Raw genomic sequence first — 27,523 nt, forward strand, 5'->3', positions numbered from 1 at the left:
CCTGTGTTAAGACACAGGGCTATGGCTAAGCTGGTTGGGTGTGGGCCTTATTCTCATGGAACTCGGCTCTAGTGGGGAAGACTGAGCATCAGCAGGCAAGAGTGTAGCCATCAAAGGTGGTCCCAGATAGCAGGGACATCGTCATGAGCACGTGCTGCACAGGGCCTGGGCTGGGGTGGGGGACACCCTAAGAAGGGTGGCCAGGGAGGCCTCTCTGGATAGGAGACGTATGAAGACAAGAGAAGGCTCCCCCAATGGAGAGATGGGGGGCCTCCCTACTCCAGGTGTGGTCCACAGACCAGCAGCAGCAGCGTTGTTAGGAGCTTTTTGGAAACGCGGCCTCTGGGCCACCTGGGCCCTGCCACATCAGAATCTGCATTTTCACAAATGCCCAAGGGGTCACATGCACATGATAGGATCAGGAGCCCTGGTCTAGGGGAAGGAAGCTCCAGGCAGAGGGAAAGGCAAGAGCAAAGATCCTGAGGTTGGAACCGGTTGTGTGTAGGAAGGACAGTGAGGGAGAGTGTGGCCAGATGGCAGCGGATCAGGGGCGGAGGCGTGGGATCCCAGGTCAGGGTCGTGAGGGCTCTGGCTTGATGCCAACAGGGTCCCTTTCTGTGCATGTACCTGTGTGTGTACATTTAGGTGCTCACACAGGCATGCACACCCCTCTGTTCCCGGCCGTGCAGAATGAAAGGGGGTTGTATGGCCAGGCCCAGGGGCTCTCATGGGGTTCAAGGCCAGCCTCCCATACAGGGCCACCCTAGAATGGGAGTTGGGAGTTGGTGGTGGGGAGATGTTACCAAATTTCGGTTATTTAACGTTCAAGCCTTCATTCCTGCCTGTGAGATTAGGGGACTCAGGATTGTAAGTGAGGCCCATACATTCACACAGACATTTACTGAGCTGTGGATACATCATACTGCTATTAATTTGAGGGGTGCAAAATCACACAGTGCTTAAGTGGGTGGACTTCAGAGCCTGTTCACCACTGTTTGAGCCCTGGCTCAGCCATGTCCCCTTACCTGAGCCTCCTGGGCCTCAGTTTCCTTGTTTACAAAAGAGAATAGTAATGAATAGGATGGGCCTGCAGGAAGCCTGTGACAGTGAGGCCACACGGGGACTTAGCACAGTGCCTGGCTCATAGGAGGTGCTCGCTAGGTCCCATGGGTGCCCGACAGCACGTGCTTGGCAAACACTGTGGGGAGGTGGGGCAGACCCGAGTCACAGTGGCTGGGGAGGGAGGAGGAGGGATGGGGCAGGGCTCCCCCACCTGCTGACCCCGTGCCCTCACTGCCCGCAGGCTTCTTCATCTTTGTCTGGTACTGGTCCATGCGGCTGCAGGCCCGGGGTGGTCCCTCCCCTCTGAAGAGCAACTCAGACAGCGCCAGGCTCCCCATCAGCTCGGGCAGCACCTCGTCCAGCCGCATCTAGGCCTCCAGCCCACCTGCCCGTGTGATGAAGCAGAGATGCGGCCTCGTCGCACACTGCCTGTGGCCCCCGAGCCAGGCCCAGCCCCAGGCCAGTCAGCCACAGACTTGGGAAGGCCCAACAACCATGGAGAGATGGGCCGTTGCCATGGTGGACGGACTCCCGGGCTGGGCTTTTGAATTGGCCTTGGGGACTACTCGGCTCTCACTCAACTCCCACGGGACTCAGAAGCGCGCCGCCATGCTGGCTAGGGGACTGTCTCCATATCTGTCCCAACCCAGGTGGAGGCCTGGTCTCTCCTTACAACCCCTGGGCCCAGCCCCTCAATGCCAGATCTTGAGAGTCTGGCACATCCTTAATCCTGTGCCCCTGCCTGGGACAGAAATGTGGCTCCAGTTGCTCTGTCTCTCATGGTCACCCTGAGGGCACTGTGCATCCTCTGTCATTTTAACCTCAGGTGGCACCCAGGGCGAATGGGGCCCAGGGCAGACCTTCAGGGCCGGAGCCCTGGCGGAGGAGAGGCCCTTTGCCAGGAGCACAGCAGCAGCTCGCCTACCTCTGAGCCCAGGCCCCCTCCCTCCCTCAGTCCCCCAGCCCTCCCTCCATCTTCCCTGGGGTTCTCCTCCTCTCCCAGGGCCTCCTTGCTCCTTCGTTCACAGCTTGGGGTCCCCGATTCCAATGCTGTTTTTTGGGGAGTGGTTTCCAGGAGCTGCCTGGTATCTACTGTAAATGTTTGTCTACTGCACAAGCCTTGGCCTGCCCCTGGCCCAGGCTCAGTACGGATGCCTGGGCTGGGCTAGGTCCCTCTGTCCATCTGGGCCTTTGTATGAACTGCATTGCCCTTGCTCACCCTGACCAAGCACATGCCTCAGAGGGGCCCTCAGCCTCTCCTGAAGCCCTCTTGTGGCAAGAACTGTGGACCATGCCAGTCCCATCTGGTTTCCATCCCAGCACTCCAAGGACTGAGACTGACCTCCTCTGGTGACACTGGCCTAGAGCCTGACACTCTCCTAAGAGGTCCTCTCCAAGCCCCTGCAAATAGCTCCAGGCACCCTCAGCTGCCCATCGTGGTTAATTCTGTCCAACAAACACACACGGGTAGATTGCTGGCCTGTGCTAGGTGGTAGGGACACAGATGACCGACCTGGTCACTCCCCCTGCCAACATTCAGTCTGGTATGTGAGGCACGCATGAAGCAAGAGCTCCTGGAGCTACAGGGACAGGGAGTCATCATTCCTGGCTGGGAATCCTGGAAGACTTCTTGCAGAAGTCAGCGTTTAATCTTGACCTTAAAGATGGGAAGGATGTTCTTTTTACGTACCAATTCTTTTGTCTTTTGATATTAAAAAGAAGTACATGTTCATTGTAGAGAATTTGGAAACTGTAGAAGAGAATCAAGAAGAAAAATAAAAATCAGCTGTTGTTATCACGTAGCAAACTGGCATAAGCATTTTGGGTCATTTCCTTCTGAGCTTTTTCCTGTGCTTCTATTGAAAGAGTCACTCATAGAAATACCTTGGGGCCAATCAGGAAACATGAAAGAGAGAAGAGGGCTGTGTGTGAAGAAAAACAAAATCGACTGCTGGAAACCTCATCAATCAGGGCAAAGGGGAAGATAAATTGCAACTTGGTGTCTGTGCTGGGGAGGCAATGGGGAGTGGTGGGGTCTGTGGCGAACTGGAGACTCCCAACCCCACACTGGGAGCGGGTGGCTGTTCATCAGCTCCAGCTGGTCACTGCCTTGCAGGGATGAGGGCCCACGTGGCCAGACCACCTGCCTTTTATGAGAAATGGGAAATCCAGACTGTGGTTTGAAATCCCCTGATTTTAAAATTTTGGCAAATCCAAAACATTATCTGGCCAAAGAGATTACAGTCAAAAGCTGCCTGGTCCTGGGATTTATGCAACCAGTTTACTGACCACTCTGCAGCAGGTGGGCTGCAAGAATTAAATCCCTGGACTTCTCTCCCATCCCTGCCTCTAACCTTGTTCCACCAAATCAATGTCTCCTCCCCCTCCTAAGACCCAGGTGAGGCAGATCACGCAGGTTCCCATCTTCCCTGTGATGAGGGCAGTCGCAACGGATCATTGCTACTGTGTTCAGGTAAGAGGTCCCAGTGCAGCCAAAGCCCTCCCCAAGGCCCACAGCCCACTCTCTCCCTTCTGCAGGCTCCTCCCTCCTCCTCTGGCCACTCTAGGGGGATGCCCAGCAGGGGAAGAGGCTCAGGTCTTGGATTGGACAGGGTGGGTGTGAGGCAGCCGGGCCTAGACTGGCAGTGCCTTCTGAGGGGTGTGAATGTGGGATCTTGGGACCTGCAGGGACCAAGAACCCCTGTGCCCTGCTATTCTGCCAGCCCTCCCTCCACTCCCTCCACTGACCTCTGTCCGCACCTTTCTGCAGGTGGGGGGCTCCTCTTATGCCCCCTGTTCCAAAGGACAGAGGCCAAACCTTCCTAAGCCTCTCCTACGCCGGTGTCCGGATTGGGCAGCGCGCGGGGATCAGAGCCAGCTTCCCTCCTTACAGGCTTCTAGGTCTCCGTGAGGGGGTCTCTCAGAGCCCCATGGCTGGGCTAGGTCCTGGGGTGGGGGTTGAGGAAACTCCCCCCCATCTTCCAGAAGGGAGGGAAATGACCCAGCCCCGTTCCTCCACAATTCTCCTGCTTCTCAAACATCTGGTTTCTGCATCTGAGGCTGGCTCAGGTAGTGGGGAGGGGTCTTGGATTGGGTCTCACCTTCTCGGGTGGGCCCTGGACGGGGCACCAACAGTTCCGTGCTGATCCTTTTACCCTGATGGTTCTTATCATGCACTTTCCCAGGCTGTGGGGCTTTGGACATCGGGATCGCCCTTTCTGCCAGCATGTGGCCAGGCCTGCATCTGGAAACATCCCTTTAGCTTGGGAAATGGATTGGAGCAGCTGAGGGCTGAATGCTGGCTGGGTCTGGCTGGAGGACTTGAGGCCCTGCCCACTGGAGCCATTGGGAGAAGCTGGGGCAGGAGGTGGCAAGAAGGGACACTACTGTTTTGTTGGCCCTGGGATTGGGGGGGTCTCAGGGTTCTGTGAGTGGCTCCAGGCTAGTCCCTGGTCCCCAGGGGGCCTTTCAGGGAAGGGGCCATAGGAAAAGGTGGTCCTCCTTCCAGCCCTGCCTGACCTTCCCCTGCCCCCACCCTGCCCACTTCCCAGGTGGGCTGGGTGCTCGGAGTCTCAGTCTGCTCACCCCCAGGCCCTTCTTCACACACTGGTACCCGCGAGCCTCTCTGAGGGCCCAGGTGCCAGGATGGGGCTCCAGCGATGGGCCCAGCACATCCAAGTCCACTGCCCCACCTCACCCTCACCTGCAGCTGGGAGGGAGGTCTGCAGATCCTCCAGGAGAAGGCTGGCCGGGTGTGGAGCAGTGGCAGGCCCAGCCATTCATCTGCCTTCACAGCCCTCCCTGCAGAGGAAGTTTTTGGGGCTCAGGAAGCCCTGGGCTCTCACCTGCTGCTCCATGCTGAATTCCCCCCTGCTCCCACACCATGAGTGACCCTGACATCCCTTCCCTACCCCTTCCCAGACCCAGAGGGCTCAGCAGGAGACACTGAGTGGGAGGAAGGGGAAATGGAGGCCAGCAGGGGCCGGGCGGCTCCCCAGTTCGATCCTAAGGCTGGGTAGGGCTAGTGCCAGCCCCGTGGGCCAGAGGGGGATGCCAGCAAGCACACATCTTGGCGGGATGCCCTTCACCTTCCAATCTCCAAGTGGCCATGACCTCATGCGCAGTGCATCCGTGGGGCCTCCAGAGTTGGCCCGAGTGGCTGGCGCCCCAATTCCTTTAGGCTGAAGCCCAGGCGCGTTTGCCACCCCCACCTCCCACCCAATCAGTGACCAGTTGGGGTGTGAAGACAACAATTTCACAGCTCTGATGATCAGAAATGATGTAATGGCCACAGGCAGCTCCTCCTGCATCATCCATGAGTTCATCACACACCTCGGGAGGCTCAGGGTGACAGAGAGTGCACGCAAGGTCACCCAGCCAGGAAGTGGCCAGGACGGATGTCAGCCCAGGCCTGACCAGCCCCCGGGGCTGCACTCCTGTCTTCCCGCTACCCTGCCTCTGGGTCCGTCCTGTTATCCAGGCTGGTAGGGGAAGCTCAGGCCGCAGGGTCAGCTCCTGCTCTCCTCCCACGCCCTCCAGCCTGGTTCAAGCCATAGGCACCATCCAGGTCTTCATCCTCATGCCCAGAGCCAGGCTCTGTGCCCAGCTTGTTGCAGTTCTCATCAAACCCTGACACAGCCTTAGGAGGCAGCCCCATTGTCATCTTCACTTTACAGAGGAGGAAACTGAGGCTCAGAGAGGCTCCCAGATGGTGAGAGGAGGGGTCTGAGTAGGTGCGCCTGACTCCAAAGCCTGTGCTCATCACAGTTCCCAGGGATCTGCTTTGAGCCAGGCCTCTGTGGCCACCCAGCCCCTAGCCCCGTAGATCCCACCCCAGTGGGGCCCTGGGGGCACATACCTGAGTGGGCTCAGCAGCTCCCTCTGCAGGTGGACTCAGGGTGCGGTGAGACTGGGAGCACTGCCCAGTTCCCCACACTCACCTTTCACAACCCAACTAATGGCGTCATCGAGCAGGAAGGGTGAGAAAGAGGACACAGGAAGCCAGAGTGGTGGGGCTGCAGGGTGGGGGCAGGCCAGCTCAGCAGAGCCTGGGGCCAGAGGGCCAGACAGCCACAGAGCTCCAGTGGCGTGGGCAAGGCTGGCCAAGGATGGCGACGCCCAGGGGCCTGGGGGCCCTGCTCCTGCTCCTCCTGCTCCCGACCCCAGGTGAGTGGCTGGCACCTCATCCCCTCCTGCCACACTGGGCTGTCCCTGCCCTGCTGAGGGAAGGATCCAGGGACAGACACAGGGACTGGAGAAGGTGAGGAGTTGGGGTGTCTGGGATGTGTCCTCCGAGACCCCCAGTGGCCGCCTCAGCACCTCCTCTAGCCCTGTCCCTTTGGGTCAGCCCTGTCCTTCCACTAAAACTTGCTCAGGACTGGTCTCAGGTTCCCTTTGGTGTTCCACAGTGCCCTGGAGATAGGGGAGGTCGGAGGGTGCTGCCTGACTCCCCAACCTGGGCTGTGTCTCCCTGACAGGCCTGGCTCTGGGACAGGGGTTGGCCCTGGGCAGGCAATTCTCCAGCTGGCTTGTGGGATCCTGGGGATGGGATTCAGACACTCTGGAAGCTGAGGCCAGGAAGGTCTGTCACCTCGTTCTTCTGGCCCTCTCCTCCCGCACATGTCACCCCACACTGGCTCCCTCTCCCAGTCTCAGCCACGACTCCTTGGTCCTCAGTGGCCTGAGCCAGGATCCACACTGCTCCCCGTCACTCTCCCGTCTCACACACAAACCCGTGGTGCATCTCCAGAGGCCATGCAAGTGCCCGGGCCTTGCCTTTGCTGGCCTCTCTCCCAGGAAAGCTGTCCCCCTACCCCTTGCCCACATAGCCGGCTCCATTTACCCTTCTTGGCCTCTGTGGTGTCTTAGCAACCCTCTCGGACAGAGGGAGGTGCTCCCCCGTTAGTGCTCCCTCCTCAGTGCTCCTGTCTCGGGGCCTTGCGGGCCACTCTCGTTTTGCTCCTGACTCGGTGAGGGGCCTGCATGTCCATCTCCCTGTGTGTCCAGCGTGTGGTCGCGTGACTTTGGCCACATAGATCAACTTATTTGGGCTTCAAAGAACCCTCTTCTTTTCAAACACTGGGAGATTCAGTGGAGTGAATCAGTCCCTGGCTCAAAAAAGGGTGGGAGAGGACAGCACTGTCCTCCTAGTGGCCCCGGGAGGCCCCGGTACAGAGCAGGCCACCGGGCAGCCCTTGATGGACAGATGAATGGAGCCACCGATGGCAGCTGTGACCAGGGCTCTTGGGCGTCCTCAGGCCCCAGCTGTCATCGCTGGTTGGGCCTTCAAGGCTCCTCCAGGTGATGCTGTTTCCCCCATGGTGATGTGGGTGCTCTGGTTGGGGCAGAGCAGCAGCCATTTGATCGAGCAAGAAGCTCTGAGAGGTCTACACACAGGAAGGTCTGCACACTTCCTGTGTGGACAGTGATGTGTTAGTCTCCATTCTCCATTTGCCCATTCATTCATTCATTCATTTATTCAGGAAGCATCGATGGTGCCCTCCGCTCCTGGCGGTACCACTTGGCCCCTGCCCTCAAAAGGCTCACAGTCTGCAGGAGTGACACAGTGTGGTGGGGACTCGCATGTGAGACCCAGCTGTTAGGGCTGAGCAAGGGGTGGATGCAATGGAGGGGCTGGCATGAAGGGACATGCGACAAAGATGCAGGCAGGGCACGGGGAGCAAGGAGGGTGGTCACTGGGCAGGCTGGCTCCTGGGGCAGCCTTCAGCACCGTGAAGTCTAAAGGGCCCAGGAGGGAGTGGCCCCCTGGGCTTCTACAGCCAGACTGTGGCTGCAGGAGGGAAATGGCGGTGGTTTGCTCACGGTGAGCCAGCAGGGGCTGAAGGAGCCGTGCGGGGTGGGGACAAATGCCCACCCTGCCCTCTGAGCTCCAGTCCACTTTCCACTTGCTGACCCCCAAATGAGGCAGCCCATGGAGGCCAGGCTCTGGAGCACAGAGGGTCTGGAGGGGTGGGGCGCTGTCCCACCCACAGGCCTAGCACAGGGTCTCCTTGTCTACATGAAATGCTTGCAGTGTCTTCAAAGAATAAACACGGAAAAGATATTTAATGATCCTGTCTGTGTAGGGTGCTTGCCAAGAGCTTCACTTACGTGCCTGTGATGAAATTCATGGCAATCCGGGAGGGAGGCTCTGATGTCGCCCACCAGGGGGCTGCCTGCACCTGCGCCCATTTGTGACAGCAGGGCCGGGATGGCAGAGAATGGCATCTGCCCTCAAGCTGACAATGTTCTCTCCCCTCCTCTCCTGTCCTCTTCCTTCCCCTTTCATCCCCTCCTCCCCTCTCCTCTCTTCTTCCCTCTGCCTGTTTCTGTCTTCCTCCTCCTCTCCCTCTTCTCCCCTTTATTTAAAAAGCAAACGTGGATCATATTATATTCATGCTCATCTATCATTTTCATTTCCCATTAAACAATGCATCATCAGTATCTTTATAAACTAACAGAAATTTACAGTTCCTTTGTAAGCTATCTAAAACGAATTATCACATATAGAGTCCATTATTGCAAAATCCACTCTAAAATTTATTTTTTTTACCCTGCTGTTACTCTTTATTCAGCCATTATTTTTATCATGCATTTTTTTGCCTTAATGATTAAAAATGAACAGTTTTTTAAAAAAATGTGACAGTATTACTGGACATGATTTTTAAAAAATCAAATACCAGAGAGGGAAATAAAAAATGGAAAGCAAATGAGCCCCTGCCCACCTCAGCCCCCAGCACCACCCATCGCAGAGGGACCTCTCCTAACACTTCCTGGGGGGGCAATCCGAAAAGTGACAATGCAGAGCCAAGACCCACTTCCCACCCTCAATGGGAGAAGGATACAACAAAGTAATTCAGAGTAAAAGACATATAAGTGGCCGTAAATATACAGGTAGATGCTCAAACTCCTTAAATGAAAATAAGATCCAACATCATCTCTCAGACTGGCAAAAATCCAAAAGTTCAGTAAACTATAGAATAATAGGCATGTGGATAAATAGTCACTCTTATCCACTTTGAGTGAGAGTATAAATAGGTACACCATTTTCTGGAGGGAAATTCAATACTCGGCAGTTTTTTAAAACACATACAGAAAGTCCTAGAATAGGAATTTTTTTTGTTTTGTTTTGTTTTGTTTTGTTTTGTTTTTTGAGACAGAGAGTCTCTCTTTGTCTTCCAAGCTGGAGTGTAGTGGTGTGATCTCGGCTCACTGCAACCTCTGCCTCCCAGGTTGAAGCAATTCTCCTGCCTCAGCCTTCTGTGTAGCTGAGATTACAGGCACCCACCACCATGTCCGGCTAATTTTTCTATGTTTAGTAGGGCTTCCCCATGTTGGCCAGGCTGGTCTCAAACTCCTGACCTCAGGTGATCCGCCCACCTTGGCCTCCCAAAGTGCTGGGATTATAGGCGTGAGTCACTGCACCCAGCCTTCCTGGCGGTGTTTTAAAGCACATACAGTTAGATACAGAAAGTCCTAAGATAGGAATGTTTTCTATGAGTTCTCAACACAAGCTGAAAAGATGCACACTCAAGAATTCTTATGGCAGATTGTGAAAAACAATGTCCACCAAGAGGGGACCAGTTGAAAAAGCGTTGCAATGCCCATGGAATGGAATAGTTTGCAACTATATAAAGAATGAGGTGGAAAAGTTCTTCAAGATATATTGCTAGTCCAAGCGTGGTGGCTCATGCCTATAAATTGCAGCACTTAGGGAGGCCAGGGTGAGTGGATCCCTTGAGCCCAGGGGTTTGAGATCAGCCCGGGCAACACAGCAAAACCCTGTCTCTACAAAAAATAAAAATAAACAACATAAAAAAATGAAAAACTAGCCAAGCATGGTGGCATGTGCCTGTAGTCCCAGCTACTTGGGAGGCTGAGGTTGGAGGATCGATTGAGCCTGGGAGGTCTAGGCTGCAGTGAGCTGTGATCATGCTACTGCACTCCAGCCTGGGTGACAGAGCAAGACTCTGTCTCAAAAGAAAAAAAAAGATATATTGTTAGGTGATCTTATTTGTGTAAATTTAAAAAATGATGTATTGGCAGGGCATGGTGGCTCGCACCTCTAATCCCAGCACTTTGAGCAGCCGAGGCTGGAGGATCGCTTGAGGCCAGGAGTTTGAGAACAGCCTGGGCAACATAGTGAGAACTCCCTCTTCTCAATTAAAACATTTTTTCATTAAAAAAAGTTGTACTTATAAATACTTGCATATGCATACCTTCTGCAAAATTTCCAGAAGGCTGTGCAATAAACCGTTAAAGATGGTAAACTCTTTGACGGTGTGCTATGTCCTTTATCTCTAATCCTTCCCAAAACTTGCAAGGAATGTCTTATTAGCTCCATTTTGCCGGCAAAAGATTGAGCCTCAGAGAGTTTAAGTAACTTGCCTCAGGACATACAGTTAGTAGATGACCCAAAGCTTCCATTTCCTGCCCTGTATTAGGTGAAAGGGAACTGAACTAAAAGTCACAAAAGCTGGTCTTTAGTCCTGGAGCAGCCTCCAACTAGCTAGTAACCTTTCTCAAGTCATTTTGCTCGAGGGGCCTTGGTTTGCTGTATTTTCTACCTGTCCCAGGAGGTAGCTGTGACGGTTGTGTGTGCTTCTTAGCACAGGTGTGAGCCACCATGCCCTGCCAATATATCCTTTTTTAAATTTACACAAATAAGATAGTGTGAATGTGGGAGAATGAGGCAAACCAAGACAGAATACATCCAAGAGTTTGAGCAGGAGGCCACAGTTGCAAGGGCTTTGGAAGGTCTGATGTGGAGTAACTGAAAAGCCAGGCAGACTCCCTGGAGGAAGGGGTAAAGGAGTAGTAGCACAAACGTATGAAACCTTTTATTTACAGAGCCATGTGCCAAGCCTTTTGTACATGCTTTCCCCAAAGCATCCTACCAGCCCTGGAAGATGGGGTATTTGCTTTTACCTTGGAAACAGCCCCAGAGAGGGTCTGCATCCTGCTCAATTGCACCGTTAGTGTGATGCATGGAGCTGGAATTCTAGCCCAATCACCAGACTCTGGAGCTCCAGCTCCTTTCCCCACTCCTCATCCTTGCTGCCCATCTTCATCCAGCCCATTCACACTCTCTGCATTCCTTCCTTAGGTCAGGAAAAGCCCACCGAAGGGCCAAGAAACACCTGCCTGGGGAGCAACAACATGTACAAGTACGACATCTTCAACTTGAATGACAAGGCTTCATGCTTCACCAAGTGCAGGCAGTCGGGCAGCGACCCCTGCAATGTGGAAAATTTGCAGAGGTGAGGGGGACCCCTGAGCTGGAGGGGGAATCTGAAGCTGCTAGGAGGAGGACTATTAGGAAGGGATGGGGCCATCTGCCCCCAAGGCCCCAGAAAATGCTGCTCCCATCTGACCCTTCCACCTTGTTTGACACCACAGTCCCCCCTGACCCAATACCCCCATTCTGGCAGTTGGGGTCCCTACTGATCTAGGGTATTCAGAGATGAATCCATTCCTATCCTGGCCCTTGGGAGTTGTGGAAGGACAGACACAGACCCAAATAATGATGATTCCAGAGTGTATACAGAATGGCAGACAAGGCGCCAGGTTAGCCCAGAGGAGGGAAGTTGGCCAAGGCTTCACAGAGGAGGAAACCTGGAAAGGGCTTTGAGGGTGCACAGGAGTTTTCCAGTTGGATCTAAGTAATGGTGAGGATACAGGCAACAGAACTTGAAAGTAATGGGGGATAACTACAATGCTTTGAACTGTAACAACGTAAACTGCATGGGGATGGAAGAGACAATGGGCAGATGCAATGGGTGGGAGATAGGACTGGAAATATGAGCAGAGACTAAGGTGTGAAGGGTTGTGTAAGCTATACCAATGGGTGGGGGCGGCAGGACAATGACATATTTTAAGTGCAGGCAGAGTATAGTCAACTCTGCATTTTGGAAAGATTGCTCAGGCTTCAGGGACGGCTACAGGGGTGGTGATGCAGGAAGACATGACCCAGTAGGATGCATCACAGGGGTCTGGGTGGGAGTGAGGGCCGAGCCAGCACCACCAGCAGCAATGGGCATTGTGTGCTTGGAAAGGAGAGATGGATGGGGGAGATGATACGATGCAGACTCAGTAAGACAAGAGACTGGTTAGATGTGGGGGTGAGGGAAATGAAGGGGTTTAGAATACAACATCTTTAGGAGCCATCTCCAAAAAATATTTCTGCCTCTCTTTCCTTTTCCCACTCCTAATCAAAGTTGCCTATAACTCTTCTGGGATGCCTAGAAAAGCACGTGGCTTGCATTAGTACTTAATAAATACGTGTTAAAGGAATGAGTAAAAGCCCTGTGCTCTCAGGCTTGGTGTTAGGACAGCCATCTCATTGGATCATGTTATTTCAGTGGCCTGAAAAGGCTTCCATTCCCACCTGCAGCTGATCCAGTAGCTTCTTAGCACCCCAGAGCTGTTCAGAGGCTCCTCTTTGTGCTGCCCAGGTATATACCCAAAATAATTTAAAACAAGTCTCCAAACAAAAGCTTATACATGGGACAGGCACGGCAGCACACGCATGTAATCCTAGCACTTTGGGAGGCCGAGGGGGTTAGATCACTTGAGGTCGGGAGTTTGAGACCAGCCTGGCCAACATGGTGAAACGCTGTCTCTACTGAAAATACAAAAAAAAAAAAAAAAAAAAAAGCCAGGCTTGGTGGCAGGTGCCTGTAATCTCAGCTACTCAGGAGGCTGAGGTGGGAGAATTGTTTGAACCCAGGAGGTGAAGGTTGCAGTGACCTGAGATCACTCCACTGCACTCCAGCCTGGGCGACAGAGCGAGACTCCATCTCAAAAAAAAAAGCAGCAGCAGCAGCAGCAGCAGCTTGTACATGAATATTTGTAGCAGCACTTTTCACAGTAGCCAAAAAAAAAGAGGAAAATACCCAAATGTCCCTCAATGGATGAAGGCATAATTAAAATATGATCTCTCCATATGATGAAATAGTATTCTTCCATAAAAAGAAATAAAATACAGGGGCCAGGCACGGTAGCTCACGCCCAAAGTCATCCCAGTACTTTGGGAGGCTGAGGCAGGAAGATCACTTGAGGCCAGGAGCTCAAGACCAGCCTGGGCAACAGAATGAGACACCGACTCTACTAAAAATAATTTAAAAAATGAAATAGGGCCAGGTGCAGTGGTTCACGCCTGTAATCCCAGCACTTTGGGAAGCCAAGGCAAGCGGATCGCTTGAGGTCAGGAGTTCGAGACCAGTCTGACCAACATCGTGAAACCCCATGTTTCTCTACTAAAAATACAAAAAAATTAGCCGGGTGTGGTGGCTCACGCCTGTAATCCCAGCTCCTCGGGAGGCTGAGGCAGCAGAATCGCTTGAACCCGGGAGGTGGAGGTTGCAGTGAGCTGAGATTGCACCACTCCACTCCAGCCTGGGTGACACAGTGAGATAGTCTCAAAAATAAAATAAAATGGAATATCGATAATGCTACAACATAGATGAACCCTGAAAACATTATGCTGAGTGAAAGAAGTCAGAAACAAAAGGCTGCATGTTGTATGATTCCATTCGTGTGAGCTATCTGGAATAGGCAAACTCAGAGACAGAAAGCAGATTAGTGATTGCAGGGGCTGGGGGAAGGGAAGAGAGAGCTTCACGGGTACGGGTTTCCTTTGGGGTGACGAAATGTTCTGGAACTAGATAGTGCGACGGTTGCACAACATTGTGACTTACTTGATGCCATTGAATTGGACACTTTAAAATGGTTAAAATGGTAAATTTTTTGCTATGTGTACTTTACCACATGCACAAAAAAAGACAAACACATAAAATACTCAGAGGGACGCCTAGCTGGAATCCTGCAGGAGCAGCCTGGACGGCCCCCAAGCCACTTTTCTTCCTCCTGCCCCAATCCCAGGGTCTTTACTTTGATGGTTTGGATCGGCCCTCTCACCCCAAGAGCCTGATGAGTGAGTAACTCAGCCTGCAGGACCCTACCCTCCCCTCATCCCTGACCCTTTGCAGATACTGGCTAAACTACGAGGCCCATCTGATGAAGGAAGGCTTGATGCAGAAGGTGAACACGACTTTCCTGAAGGCTTTGGTCCAGAACCTCAGCACCAACACCGCAGAAGACTTCTACTTCTCTCTGGAGCCCTCGCAGGTGAAGAGTTCCCCAGCCCTCTTGGCTGGTTCGGACCCTATTTTTCTTGGACATATATTTCAAAACTCTAAGAGAGTTATATCCTGTGATATAACTAGGGCTTGTCCCTCCCCCACATCCCAATTGGCAGAGCTGCATCTGTAAAAATGAGCTCTAAGACTCCTCCAAGCCTAAAATTTCCGTGAGCTCCTCTACTGAGGGAACATATTTGAAATGAGGTAAAGGGTTCGATGGACAGACTCTGGGTTTATGCTGGTCTGGATTCAAATCCCAGCTCTGCCCTTGACCAGCCATTGTGATCATGGGCAGATTACTTTTCTGAGCCTCGGTTTCCCTGTCTATAAAAAGATGAAGGTATTGCCCACTTTCAAGATTAACATGGCCAGGTGCAGTGGTGCACACCTGCAATTTCAGCACTTTGGGAGGCTGAGGTAGGAGGATGGCTTGAGGCCAGGAGTTCTAGACCAGCCTGGGCAACACAGTGAGAGTCCATCTCTACAAAAACAAAACAAAACACAAAACAAACAAAAGATGAATGAGAGGAGCAAATGAGATAATGCACAGGGAATGCCTGGGATAGTGAGGGCTTAGAAAGTCTCCTGCCTTCCAGAAGAAATGGATGTGGTGGTGGAACTTCAGGCAGCAAGGTGAGTTGGTTAGCATTGAGGTACTTTTAGGTTTGTCTGGAGAGAGGGAAATGGAAGAGAGGTTCTTTCTCAACCCTTTATTATGTCACTCAAGCAGCTGAGCCCTCTGCAGGGGTTATGCACTGGCCCCAGAAATCACCCACATGTCCTTTTGTTGGGAGTCTGGACTGGGAAGGAGAAAGTTGGGGCCTTCAGCTCCAGCCATAAACCCCCTGTGCCAATGTGCATGGGGTGCTTCTGAGGCAGGCCCTGGGTGGGTCAGGCTGTAGCCCTTAGGGGAACAGGGAGCTCAGAGAATGAATGAAACATGTTTTGCGGCCGGGCACAGTGGCTCATGGCTGTAATACCAGCACTTTGGGAGGCTGAGGTGGACGGATCACCTGAGGTCAGGAGCTCGAAACCAGCCTGGCCAACATGGTGAAACCTTGTCTCTACTAAAAATACAAAATTAGCTGGGCATGGTGGTGCATGCCTGTGATCCCAGCTACTCGGGAGGCTGAGGCAGGAGAGTCGCTTGAACCTGGGAGGCGGAGGTTGCACTGAGCTGAGATAGTGCCATTGCACTCCAGCCTGGGCAACAAGAATGAGACTCCATCTCAAAAAAAAAAAAAAAAAAAATGCTTTGCAATGACCACCGAAATGTATTTCAATATTCTGATGATTCTTTGTTTTTTAAAAACGTGTTGTTGTTGTTGGGCAGGGAGGATTTGACATTCAGAGTAAATGTGTGTGTCCTGCCTCTCTGCCCTTGTTCTCTCGCTTCCTGAACTTTCTTCCTGACGGTTTTATTCTTTCCATTTATTCCTGAGTCAGAAGCCAGACACTGTCACAATCAAGCTCTATGTAAACACTGGGACTGTTAGGGCCCTGGCCAAAAGCACACGCCCTCCAGCCGTCCTCATACTTGCACATTCAGCTTGCCCAGGCATCAGGTGCCCAGACAGGCACAAGCTTAGCTCTACTGTCTGTATTGGGAAAATCGAGGCTCCACAAGGGCTATAACTTGTCTAGGGACGCACAGCCTGTGAGGAGCAGAGCTTGCACTGTGCCCCAGGCGTCCTGCCTCTCAGAGCTGACAGTCCCCAGATGCTGCCCCCTACCCAGTGTGCCTGTTTCCCCTCCCAGCTGGGGGAGTGGCAGGACTCATGTTGGGGGCTGGGTACAGATGGGAGCTGCTGTGTCCGTGGTTGTAGGTTCCGAGGCAGGTGATGAAGGACGAGGACAAGCCCCCTGACAGAGTGCGACTTCCCAGGAGCCTTTTTCGATCTCTGCCAGGCAACAGGTCTGTGGTCCACTTGGCCATCACCATTCTGGACATCGGACCAGGGACTCTCTTCAAGGTGAGGACTCAGGGAAGCTCCAAGTTTAAGTGCTAGGTCCTGTGGGGGCTCCATGCCACAGCTTGCTGTCCCTGGAGTCTGCCGAGGGATCCGATGGGGACAGAGCAGGCAGTGAGCCTCTTAGTGTTTCTAATGCAGCCCGTGGCCATCTCAGACACCTGTCACTAGAGTCTATGGTCTTCAGACTCACACTGGTCACACGCTCTCAGATGTCTGACCCCCACACATCAGTGCGCTTTGGCTTGTCTATGTGTCCTGGGGGTGCTCGTGTGTCCTTGTCCATGTACAAACATGCACATCCTTTTCTATTCTTGTGCACACACAATCCCATGTGCTCAGCTGAGATCATATCCACACGAGCAAGTGCACCCATGCCCTTGCACATGTGTGTACCAGGTATGTGCACCCAGAGGTGTGCATCCACTCCTGTGCAGATGTGTGTACCCCTGAAGGCTAGCATGCTCCCCCCACCAGCCCCCTTTCTACCGAATGCACACTCACGCTAAGACCCTCAGGGGCACACTGTCCTCCCCGCTGACCTCCATTTCTTGGCTGATCTTGGCCCCATGCCCCCTCTAGTTAAGAGGGCAGAGGAGCTCTGGAGGCCAGCAATGGAGAGCTGTCATGTGCACAGCTTTGTAGCCAGTCGACCTGGCCCAGCCCAAGCAGGAGACCACTGGGAGCAGCAGGGAGGAGGCTGCCCATGACTCCTTGGCTCCCTGGTCCCCTGGTCTCGAACTCTGCCCTCCAAGCAAAGGCCATGGGTTCCTCGAGGCTCCTAGGAACCCCAGCCTTGGTGGGTTAGGATGGCCCCTTCTGCAGCCTGGCCTCCCCAATCTCCCCTTTCACAGGGCCCCCAGCTCAGCCTGGGAGATGGCAGCGGCGTGTTGAACAATCACCTGGTGGGCTTGAGTGTGGGACAAATGCGTGTCACCAAGCTGGCTGAGCCTCTGGAGATTGTCTTCTCTCACCAGCGTCCACCCCCCGTGAGTCCCCTGCTCAGGCCTGGCAGTCACTGCAGGGCAGACAGGCGAGTGGGCACACCTGGGCCTATGGGCCCTGCGTGGGACACTACACATCTATCCCCTACCCTTCCACAGTCACCCAGAAGAAGCCATTAGGGCCGTACACATAATTGGATCCAAGGCCACACCCCACAGAGGCGCACATGAGGACCTGGCAAGCCCACCTGCATACACACGGCATTCCACATCCTCCACACCCATGCTCCCCTGACACGCACACATGCATGCAGACAGGCAAACCCTCCCACCCACAGCCCCACACCACAGTCGCACCCTTCACATGCCAGCCCAGGGCTCATCAAATGATGCACTTAATTTTTCTGTGTGGCCCATGGGCGTGAACCTTGCTTTCTACCTAATTCACACTCACGCTAGGACTCGGGGGAGCACACCGTCCTCCTGCTTCCCCTGCCCTCCCCCAACCTTCCCTTTTCCTCTCTCCTGACTTCCACTCTTCGGTTTCAGAACATGACCCTCACCTGTGTATTCTGGGATGTGACTAAAGGTAGGGCCTGGAGGACCTTCTCTGGGGTAAGACAGGAAGGGAGGGTATGGGCTGCATTGTGGGGTGGGGCTGGCTCCACTGGCTGAGTCCCTCCCCTGCCTTCCTCTCCCGTCCCCTCCCCTCCTCTTTGCTCCCTCCATCGCCTCCCTTCCCCTCCCCTCCCCTCCTCTCCTCACCTCCTCTTCCCTCTCCCCTCCTCTCCTCACCTCCTCTTCCCTCTCCCCTCCCTTCCCTATATTCCCTTCCCCTCTGTTCCCCTCCCCTCCCCTTCCCTCTCTCCTCCCCTCCCCTCTCTCCTCCCCTCCCCTCCCTATATTCCCTTTCCCTGTGTTCCCCTGGCCTCCTCTCCAGGGCCCACTGGAGACTGGGCTTCTGAGGGCTGCTCCACGGAGGTCAGACCTGAGGGGACCGTGTGCTGCTGTGACCACCTGACCTTTTTCGCCCTACTCCTGGTAACAGCCCCCTCCACTCTGATCCCAGCCATCCCAGGGGCTTCCAGCTCCTGCCCTGGGGAGGGGGCTGCTTGGTGGTCTTTGGGTATATGGGCCTGGCCTCCAACTGACGTGGTCCCGGTTCTGGGGTCACCCGCAGAGACCCACCTTGGACCAGTCTACAGTGCATATCCTCACACGCATCTCCCAGGCGGGCTGTGGGGTCTCCATGATCTTCCTGGCCTTCACTATTATTCTTTATGCCTTCCTGAGGTGAGTGATCCCCACCTCCCCAACATGTCTCCCTCCCGCCCTCAAGGGAGGCAGCAGGGTAGGGTGGGAAGCACTCAGGTTGCACAGCCTCTGACTGATGTCCTCTCCACATGTTAGTGTCCTCATCCCAAAATGGAGCTGGGGGTTGAAATTTGTCAGAGCTATTTCAGGAGCAAGTGGCAGAAAGTCAACTCAAATTGGCTTAAACATAACAGGGAATGTGTAGTTCACGTAACTGAGAATAGCAAATAGGGGTCATGTAATTGAAAAACCCAAGGTGCGTGGACTTCAGGCAGGGTTCGATCCAGGGGGTCAAAAGAGGTCCCCAGAACTTGGTCTCCCTCTGCCTCTCATAGCTTTGCTCGCCCCTTGACAGTCACATCAGGCAGCTTCACCACCCTCAGGGGCCCTGGCTGCCTCAGGATTGCATCATAGCTCCTTAGCTGCTTAGGCAGAAATAAAAGAAGTCTCCTCTTTCCAAGTATTCTAAGATGAATCCCAGGATTGAGAAGGATTTTATTTTGAGATAAAACAGAAAGATGCAAAAATAGTGCAGAGTCTTATGGTTCCTTCTCCCAGATTCCCCCTATGGATACATCCTAGACAACTGTAGTTCAATATCAAAACCAGCAGCTGGTGGTACAGTACTGTTGACTAGAATATAGACTTTGCTCAGTTTTCACCATTTTTTATGTACATTCGTGTGTGTGTGTGTGTGTGTGTGTGTGCGTGCACGCGCGCACGCGCTCGTGCAGGACATATCATTTGCAGGGCCCAGTCCAAAATGAAAATATAGAAGGCCGGGCGTAGTAGCTCATGCCTGTAATCCCAGCACTTTGGGAGGCCGAGGCAGGTAGATCACCTGAGGTCAGGAGTTCGAGACCAGCCTGGCCAACATGGTGAAACGCCGTCTCTACTAAAAATACAAAAAAGTTAGCTGGGCGTGGTGGTGTGCACCTGTAATCCCAGCTACTCAGGAGGTTGAGGCAGGATAATCGCTTGAACCAAGGAGGCGGAGGTTGCAGTGAGCCGAGATCACACCATTGTACCAGCCTGGACAACAAGTGCAATACTCCATCTCAAAAAAAAAAAAGAGAGAGAGAAAGAAAGAAAGAAAATATATGGCTTCTTATTCAAAAAATGTTAAGAATGTCAAGATGTCGACAGTAGAACATTAAGTCCTTCTGCCTATGGGGTCCTACAGAGGTCACATGCTCATGAAACTGGCCCTGTGTGAGCATGTGTGTGCGTGTCTGTGTGTATCAGCCTATGCAGTTTTATCCCGTGTATACACCAGAGTTGAGTCTTACTGGTCTAACTTGGACCATGTGCCCATGCCTGTCTGGGTCACTGTGGTCCAGGGATGGAATACATAGATTGGCCAGCCAGGCCATGTGTCTGCTCTTGGGTTTGAGCTAACAAAGAACCCCTGGCCCCTGACTTATGTCGTGCTTGAGAGTGGGGACGGGCGTTCCTCGGGGAAACCTGGGGCTGTGTCCAGAAGAGGTGGGAGTGAGTGCAGGACAGGCAGAAACAGCAGAGAGCAGTGCAGCCCGGGCCCAGGCCATGGCTGAGGGACCCACAGGATCTGCCAGCTTGAAGGAGCCTAGGGGAGCTGCCAGGGCCCCAGCTTGTCCTGTCCCCGCCTCCTGGGGGTCCCTGGGGGTGGCCTAAAGCAGCCCTTGGGTCTCCTGCCCCTGCATCCAGGGCCGTCCCACATGCCCTTGTGTCAGCATTTGGCCCTGGGCTGCAGCCCCCACCAGGCCCACCCACTCCATCACAAACCAACCCATGAGTGTAAGTGGTGCCCCTCATCCCCACCCTCCAAGCCCTGGCCTAGGACACGGTCCCCGTCCCCAACAAGCCGAGTGTGACTTGCCAGCTGGCCACGTTGCTGGACCCTGTGAGCGGGGCTTGGAGTGCCAGGATAAATTACCACCAGCTCCCCAGGGTGGGGCCTGGCATCTCAGGTGAGGTGGACATGATCCCAGATGCTCCTCCAGGAAGCCCCCAGCTCCCCTCCCTCGGCTGAGAGCCCTTTTGGATCTGGTTTGCTAAGAATTCAGAGTGGGGGCTCCAGAGAGAGGGAGGTGAGCCTGGTGAGTCACTGGGCAGGGAGTCTGGAGCCCAGGGTTGGAGCCCCTGCCCTGCTCTGTGACCCCGTAAAGCTCCCGTCCCTCTCTGAGCCTCACTCTCCTACTGCATTTTCGGCTTCATGCATCCACCCACCTATCCATCCACTTCACCAATGAATCCATGGTCCCCCCACTGTTAGGCCTGAAGTTCACAGCATGGGAGAAACCCAAGGAGGGAGAGGATGGGGAGTTACACTATGCTGCTGGGAAATGTCCAAATCAGCCCAGGCTAAGGGGCATTCAGAGATGGCCTCCCCAGAAGGAAACATCCAAGGGGCATTTGAAAGGCAGAAGAAGAGTCAGGCAAAGAAGGTGGGAGGAGCTGGGGAGCAGGGAAAGGCATTGAGAGCAGTGGGAAGAGCACTGGCAGAGTCTGGGAGGTGTGAAAAATCAGCATGCATTCAGGGAACTGCGAGTTACACAGTTTGGCAGCTGTTACCAGATGGTGCCGCGCAGTTCCAGGCTCTTGGTGCCCCCAACAAAGAATTGGATGAGACACACAGAGAGAGCCAAGCAAAGCAACAAGGACCTGCCAGCTTGAAGGAGCCTAGGGGAGCTGTATTCCACACAGTATTCCACTCTCAGAGGGGGAGAGTGGGCTGACCTCTGCGAAATGAGATCAGCCTCACCTTGGTGTAGTTTGGGTCATTCCAGGTGTCCCGAGGCTGCCTAATCTCTAGCCAGTGTCTGGCTTTTGACTGACAGGTGTGTTGCTCAGTTACTTTGGGCCCGTGTATGTTTGTGCGTCACCTCCATCCCATAATTTTAAGTACATGCATGATATGCAGCCGATATGCATGAACCTTAAGTAGCTAATTATCATACAGGGTTATGTGAAAGAAACTTTTTCTCTCTAATGCAAATGCCCGTCTCTGAAGAGCTGCCCCTTACTGGTTTGGTCCGGATCTTGCCGGCCATGGGGTCCCTTTTTTATATCACTTTTGTCTTGCCTGCTGAACGTCTGCTTTTCATCTCATTTCTTGCCCACCCGTCCCATTCACCTTGTTTCTATTCTCTGCTTTTACTTATTCTGCCATTTATCCAGCTTTTAATTTCCTTTGCTATTCTCCTGCCTCATTTTCCGGCCTCATTTTCCCTATTATCCTGCCTCACATCGATCAAGGGATGAGGCTGGCAGGATCCGGAACCCACAGGGCCCTGTGGGCCATGAGAGGCTCCTGGACTTGAACCTCAGGACACTCTCACTCTGGCTGCCAGCAGGGACGGAAGCTGGATGAGCGGGCAGGAGCTGGCAGTGGGGGTGGAGAGCCATAGGCTGTTGGGGTGGACAGGCCTGGGTGCCTCATGGGAGCTCCCCATGGGAGCTGTGGCCCCTGGGGGCCTCTTATTTCTCACCCCAGGCTTTCTCAGGAGAGGTTCAAGTCAGAAGATGCCCCAAAGATCCACGTGGCCCTGGGTGGCAGCCTGTTCCTCCTGAATCTGGCCTTCTTGTTCAATGTGGGGAGTGGCTCAAAGGGGTCTGATGCTGCCTGCTGGGCCCGGGGGGCTGTCTTCCACTACTTCTTGCTCTGTGCCTTCACCTGGATGGGCCTGGAAGCCTTCCACCTCTACCTGCTTGCCATCAGGGTCTTCAACACCTACTTCGGGCACTACTTCCTGAAGCTGAGCCTGGTGGGCTGGGGTAGGTGCTGCCTGGATGGACAGAATAAATGGCCGGCCCCGAGGGTGCAGAGGGAAATAGCCTTGGGGAGAGAGAGGAGGGGTTCCCAGAGCTGGAGGGATGGCCATGTGGAGGGGATGTGGAGGAGGACGTGCCAATAAGCCCTAGTGGTGCCATGCCGTTTCCCCTTGTGCCCAGGCCTGCCTGCCCTGATGGTCATCGGCACTGGGAGTGCCAACAGCTACGGCCTCTACACCATCCGCGACAGGGAGAACCGCACCTCTCTGGAGCTGTGAGTGGCGGCTGTGGGAGCAGGGGTGATGCCAGCTCCCCGGCTACACATATCGGGGCTGGAGAGAGGTGGGGAGAGGAGGGATTTCTAGGAAAATCTAGACCAAATATGTCAAGACCAGAAGAATCCTCAGATCCAGCGATCTCATGGCACAGAGAAGTAAACTGAAGCCTAGAGAGAGAGGAAGTGACGTGAGAGAGGGGGGCCTGAGAAAGGAGAGGGAGAACTGGACCAGGAGGCAGGATGCGTTACTCGAGCCTGGGCCAACACGAGCCCACATGGCACCTTGAGGCAAAGTAAAGAAGGTCACCCCGTCCGCATGCGGGGTGCACAGGCTGGAGAGTGGAGGGTGTGTTGGATTTCAGCCCCCACCTGCTGCCCAGCCAGGTGTCCTTGTTCAGGCCACCACCTGCCCAGTGATTCCCAGTAGCCCTGGGTCTAGTCCGGACTCTGCCCTGCCTGCTGTGTGTGTGACCTTGGCAGGCCCGATATCTCCCAGGGCCTCAGTCTCCTCATCTGCACCATGGGGCAACTGATCAACATGCTCTTTGAGGCCCTTTGCCCCTGCAGTGCAGGGGGCAGTGGAGCTGAGTTCAGTTTCTAGACTCCCACCTTGGGATCCATGGGGCACCCGCCATTGGGCCCATGGCTCTGTGCTAAGAGGAGCTGGTGAGGCCTTGGACCTGTCCCCAGGGCCTCGAAAGCAGGGGCCCCAGGAGCTGGAGAGGTCACAAAGGTGCAGGCAGTGGGCCGGGTGGGGACTGCAGTGGACTGGCAGTCACAAGCCCATCTAATTAGCGGCCAGTTACTATCCTTCAGGAGGGCATCCACAGAGCTGCCAGGTGTATGATTTTATAGGAGAAGCAGAAATCTAGGTGTTTATACCAAAGCTTCTGATTTTAAAGCAGCCACTAATTCAGTTTTTTCACAATGTAATATGGGGCAAATGAAACATGTCTTTGAGGTCACTTTGGCATTAAAGAGACACCAGTCTGGAGTCTGGTGACGGCCCTTCCCACAGCGGGAGAGCCAGGGATTGATGGGTGGAAACAGGAGAGGCACCTTCACAGACAGAAAAGCTCAGCCAGGGGACTTCCTGGGCTTGCTGGCCAGAGGTACCGCTCCCAGTCTCACCACAGCTGCCCCCTCCTCCAGATGCTGGTTCCGTGAGGGGACAACCATGTATGCCCTCTATATCACCGTCCACGGCTACTTCCTCATCACCTTCCTCTTTGGCATGGTGGTCCTGGCCTTGGTGGCCTGGAAGATCTTCACCCTGTCTGGTGCTACAGCGGTCAAGGAGCGGGGGCAGAACCGGAAGAAGGTGCTCACCCTGCTGGGCCTCTCGAGCCTGGTGGGTGTGACATGGGGGTTGGCCATCCTCACCCCATTGGGCCTCTCCACTGTCTACATCTTTGCACTTTTCAACTCCTTGCAAGGTGAGGCCCCTGCACCAGGGAGGTGATGGGCTGTGTTGTCTGTCCCAGGAGGTATTGGGAGGTGGGGAAGAGGGTGGTTTGCAAGACACAGGACTCTGTTCAGGCTAGCTGAAGTCAAGGATGTTGATTTCAAATATTCAGAGCAAGGATCCAGGGCAGCAAAGTTTGGCTGCTGTATTAGTCCGTTTGTGTTACTATAATACAAACGAATACTGGAGACTGTGTAATTTATAAAGAAAACAGGGTTAATTGGCTTGTGGTTCTGCAGGCTGTAGACAAAGCACAACACCAGTATCTGCTCCTGGTGAGGCCTCAGGAAGCTTCCAATCATGGTGGAAGATAAAGGGGAGCCAGCGTATCACATGGCGAGAGTGGGAGCGAGGGAGTGGGGAGGCGCCGTGCTGTTTTAAACAAGGAGATCTCGCAAGAACTCCGAGCGAGCGCTCACTCATCACCGAGGGGATGGTGCTAAGCCATTCATGAGGATCCGCTCCCATGATCCAATCCCCTCCCCCCAGGCCCCACCTCCAACATTGGGAATCACATTTCAACATGAGATTTGGAAGGAACAAACATCCCAGACATATCAGCTGCCTTCATGGGAGCTGCTACCAGGATCAGAAAAAGCCACCCAAACCAAAGCAGATACGTTCTCTATCTTTTTCCTGGAGCTATGGAGTCTCTCACCTAGTGTCTGTGGAAACTCCTTCATTCTCTCTCCACTCATCCTTTACTACCCATGGCCCCAAATTGTTACCCAACATGGCTGCCGTAACCCTACCTGACCTTGCAAGTTGGGTGTCCATCGTCCATCTCTGGTCCAATCAGCTGCAACCAGAAGGGCAGAATCATGTGATCTGATGTCCACATGACATGGATGGGATCTCCAGGGATCTATGGAGGTAGGAAGGAAATGCTTGCTGTATTTGTTACTAGCCCCCACAGGGCCCTTCCTCTGAGATCCCAGCAAAGGGGTAAGAGCAGTCCATGGGCTATGGTTTGTGTGTGTTCTCTTTGCTCCTTACCTCCACAGCCCAGAGAGGCATCACAGTCTGACTGTGAGAGAAACAGCCAAGACCGGAGTGACGAGACTCAACCTGTTCAGAGAAGTCACTAGAAACCCAGGCGTCCTAGATGCAGCGGGTACAAGCCCCCAAGACCAGGGCTGGCTCTCAGCACCCCATGAGACTGTGTGGCTTAGTGGCTGGGACCAGGCAGCCCTGGGTCCAAATTCTAGCCCCATCCCTGATCCAGCAAGTCACTCGGCTCCTCCCGTCCTCATTCGTCTCAAAAATTGGGATAATCCCATACTTATCTCACCAGATTTTTTGTTTTTAATTGAGATGGAGTCTTGCTCTGTCACCCAGGCTGGAGTACAGTGGCATGATCTCAGCTCACTGCAACCTCCACCTCCTGGGTTCAAGCAATTCTCCTGGTTTCAGCCTCCTGAGTAGCTGGAACTACAGGCACATACCACCATGCCCAGCTAATTTTTGAATTTTTAGTAGAAATGGGGTTTCACCATATTGGTCAGGCTGGCCTCAAACTCCTGACCTCAGGTGATCTACCTGCCTCAGCCTCCGAAAGTGCTGGGATTACAGGCATGAGCCACTGTGCCTGGCCTGTCAGATTTCACAATGAACAATGACAATGCACATGTGGGAACCACTAGGTCTTCAATATGTGGGAACTATATTAATAATCATAGAAATTATGACTGTAAGGCCATCTGAGGCTGTCTCCAGATGGAGAATCATGAGTCCATGCCTGGAGAATCCCAGGGGTTGATGGTTGGGGAGAAATGCACCTTGAAACTATAGCTGATGTCGTTATTCTTTCAGAGGTTACCTTAATATGTAAGCCTGCACACTTCACTCTACGAAGTTTCCACTGGGTCTGAGTTATTCTGTATTTCTCTCTTCCTCTCCAATACAACAGAGCCCGTGGTATTCTTGAATTGCCCATTAAACTCTTCTCAATATTTGTCTGTATATAGAGGTTTAGTTGCAGATTTCCTTGAAACATGCAGTTTTTCTAAGTCATGTTCTATATTTACTATAATTTCTTTCACCCCACACTTTCCCTTTTCCTCTTGCTGGAATGCCTCCCATAATAATCCTTTATAGAGGGAGTGATGGTTGTTTTGTATGTCTGAAAATTCCTCTATTTTGCTCTTTCTTTTCTGTAATAGGCATATGTAGATATTTTATTTGAAGGTCTCTGTTTTTCATTTCCAAGATTTCTATTTGGTTCTTTTTTATTTCATTTTTGAAATGGTTGTGAAATGGTTGCATTTTTGCCTAACTTTCCCAGCAGTTCTTGAGTGGTTACGGTGGGTCTCCTCCCTCTCAACAGCCACCAGCCCAGACTGCCCCACTCCCTGTCCACCCCTTTCCAGGCTCACCGAGGCCTCTCTTCCCTAACAGGTGTCTTCATCTGCTGCTGGTTCACCATCCTCTACCTCCCAAGTCAGAGCACCACAGTCTCCTCCTCGACTGCACGATTGGACCAGGCCCACTCCGCATCTCAAGAATAGGAAGGCACGGCCTTGCAATCTGGACTCAGCTCTGGCTCGCTGTGTGACCTTGGTCAGCTCTGTGCCTCCCTCTGGGCCAGCTTCCTTCTCTGTACAGTGTGGCTGGGGAGGGAGAGGATGGGACCAGGTTGGACCACGTGGCATCAGAGGTCCCATCCAGATCTAACTGTAGGTCCAAGAGTCCACGTAAGCAGGTTTGCAAGGCTCTAAATTTCCTATGGTCCTGAGACCCCCTGCCAGCAAAAAGTGACAGTCACCTCCATGCCCTGCCCTCATTGCAAAGCCCTCACTCACCTTCTGGTCTCAGCAAGGGAGGAGAGTCTGTTGTTGGTGTAGCCCTGGAAGAAGCCCCCAGCCTCTCCCCTCCTCCTCCTTGTCACTGGCCTCCCACAACTCCCCCTCTGGCTGCCTGTAACCTTGAGGGGCATTCAGGAGGCCAGCATTCCCTCAGGTATTAGGGGTTTGTTTTGGGGGGTGGGAGTTGATCCGCCCACCCAGTCTGCCCCTGGTCTCTGCCCATCCCATCAGAGCCCACCCTCCTGGAAGAGACCCCCACGTTCAGAGTGTTGGGAGCCCTGCAGGTGTCCAGGGACACTGCATTTCAAAGAACCACTGAGTGGGTGAGCTACCTTGGGCAAACCCCCCACTCCTGACTCTGACCACCACGTGGGTGGCCCAACCTCTGACCTGCTGTCATCATAGAGGTAGCAATCAAACGATTTGGGGCTCAGCACACCTGAGGATGCTCCCACTCATTCAGTGTGTGGGGCCCCTAAGTAGAGGCTAGGCATTGCCACTAGAACCTGAGCTTCTAGAGAACAAAGACATGGGTGGCCTCGTTCACTGTTCCAGCCCAGGCCGAGCACAGGGCCTGGCTCATGGCAAGCCTTGAATAAATATTTGTTGGCTGAATGAGTGGATGTATGAGTTTGGCGCCAGCCTGGCAGAGCCCTGAGCCAAGGGGGTGTCTCAGGCCAGACCTAGGTTGGGCAGGGCACTTCCAGCAGCTGGGGCTCCATGTCACAGTCGCATGCAGGTTTCTCAATAGGAAACAAAAAGAGGCAGAGACAGCAGAGATGGGGTAGAGAT

General features: G+C 53.7%; 2 protein-coding genes across 11 annotated transcripts in view; both read left to right on the forward strand.

The window, feature by feature from the left end:
* The window catches only part of ADGRG1 (adhesion G protein-coupled receptor G1), a 45,246-nt gene extending 41,844 nt beyond the window's left edge, over positions 1 to 3,402 (forward strand). For 7 of the 10 annotated variants that reach the window (XM_058441035.1, XM_058441037.1, XM_058441034.1 and 4 more), the window contains one exon: positions 1,304 to 3,402. In XM_058441035.1, the coding sequence (XP_058297018.1) occupies positions 1,304 to 1,434 (131 nt within the window). In that variant the 3' untranslated portion in view covers positions 1,435 to 3,402. The remainder of the gene's footprint in view (positions 1 to 1,303) is intronic. The other 3 variants (XM_032157459.2, XM_058441033.1, XM_032157458.2) reach the window with 1 other exon arrangement.
* Positions 3,403 to 6,126: 2,724 nt separating this feature from the next.
* On the forward strand, positions 6,127 to 27,346 carry ADGRG3 (adhesion G protein-coupled receptor G3). The gene is made up of 12 exons (XM_032157465.2): positions 6,127 to 6,228; positions 11,168 to 11,321; positions 14,052 to 14,190; positions 16,031 to 16,177; positions 17,029 to 17,163; positions 17,668 to 17,707; positions 18,059 to 18,159; positions 18,299 to 18,411; positions 21,908 to 22,188; positions 22,366 to 22,459; positions 23,615 to 23,898; positions 26,325 to 27,346. The coding sequence occupies exons 1-12, from the start codon at positions 6,171 to 6,173 to the stop codon at positions 26,432 to 26,434; spliced, it is 1,656 nt and encodes a 551-aa protein (XP_032013356.1). The 5' UTR covers positions 6,127 to 6,170; the 3' UTR covers positions 26,435 to 27,346.
* Positions 27,347 to 27,523: the final 177 nt, after the last annotated feature.

Source organism: Hylobates moloch, unplaced genomic scaffold, assembly GCF_009828535.3.
Source record: "Hylobates moloch isolate HMO894 unplaced genomic scaffold, HMol_V3 SCAFFOLD_6, whole genome shotgun sequence".
Lineage (NCBI taxonomy): Eukaryota > Metazoa > Chordata > Mammalia > Primates > Hylobatidae > Hylobates > Hylobates moloch.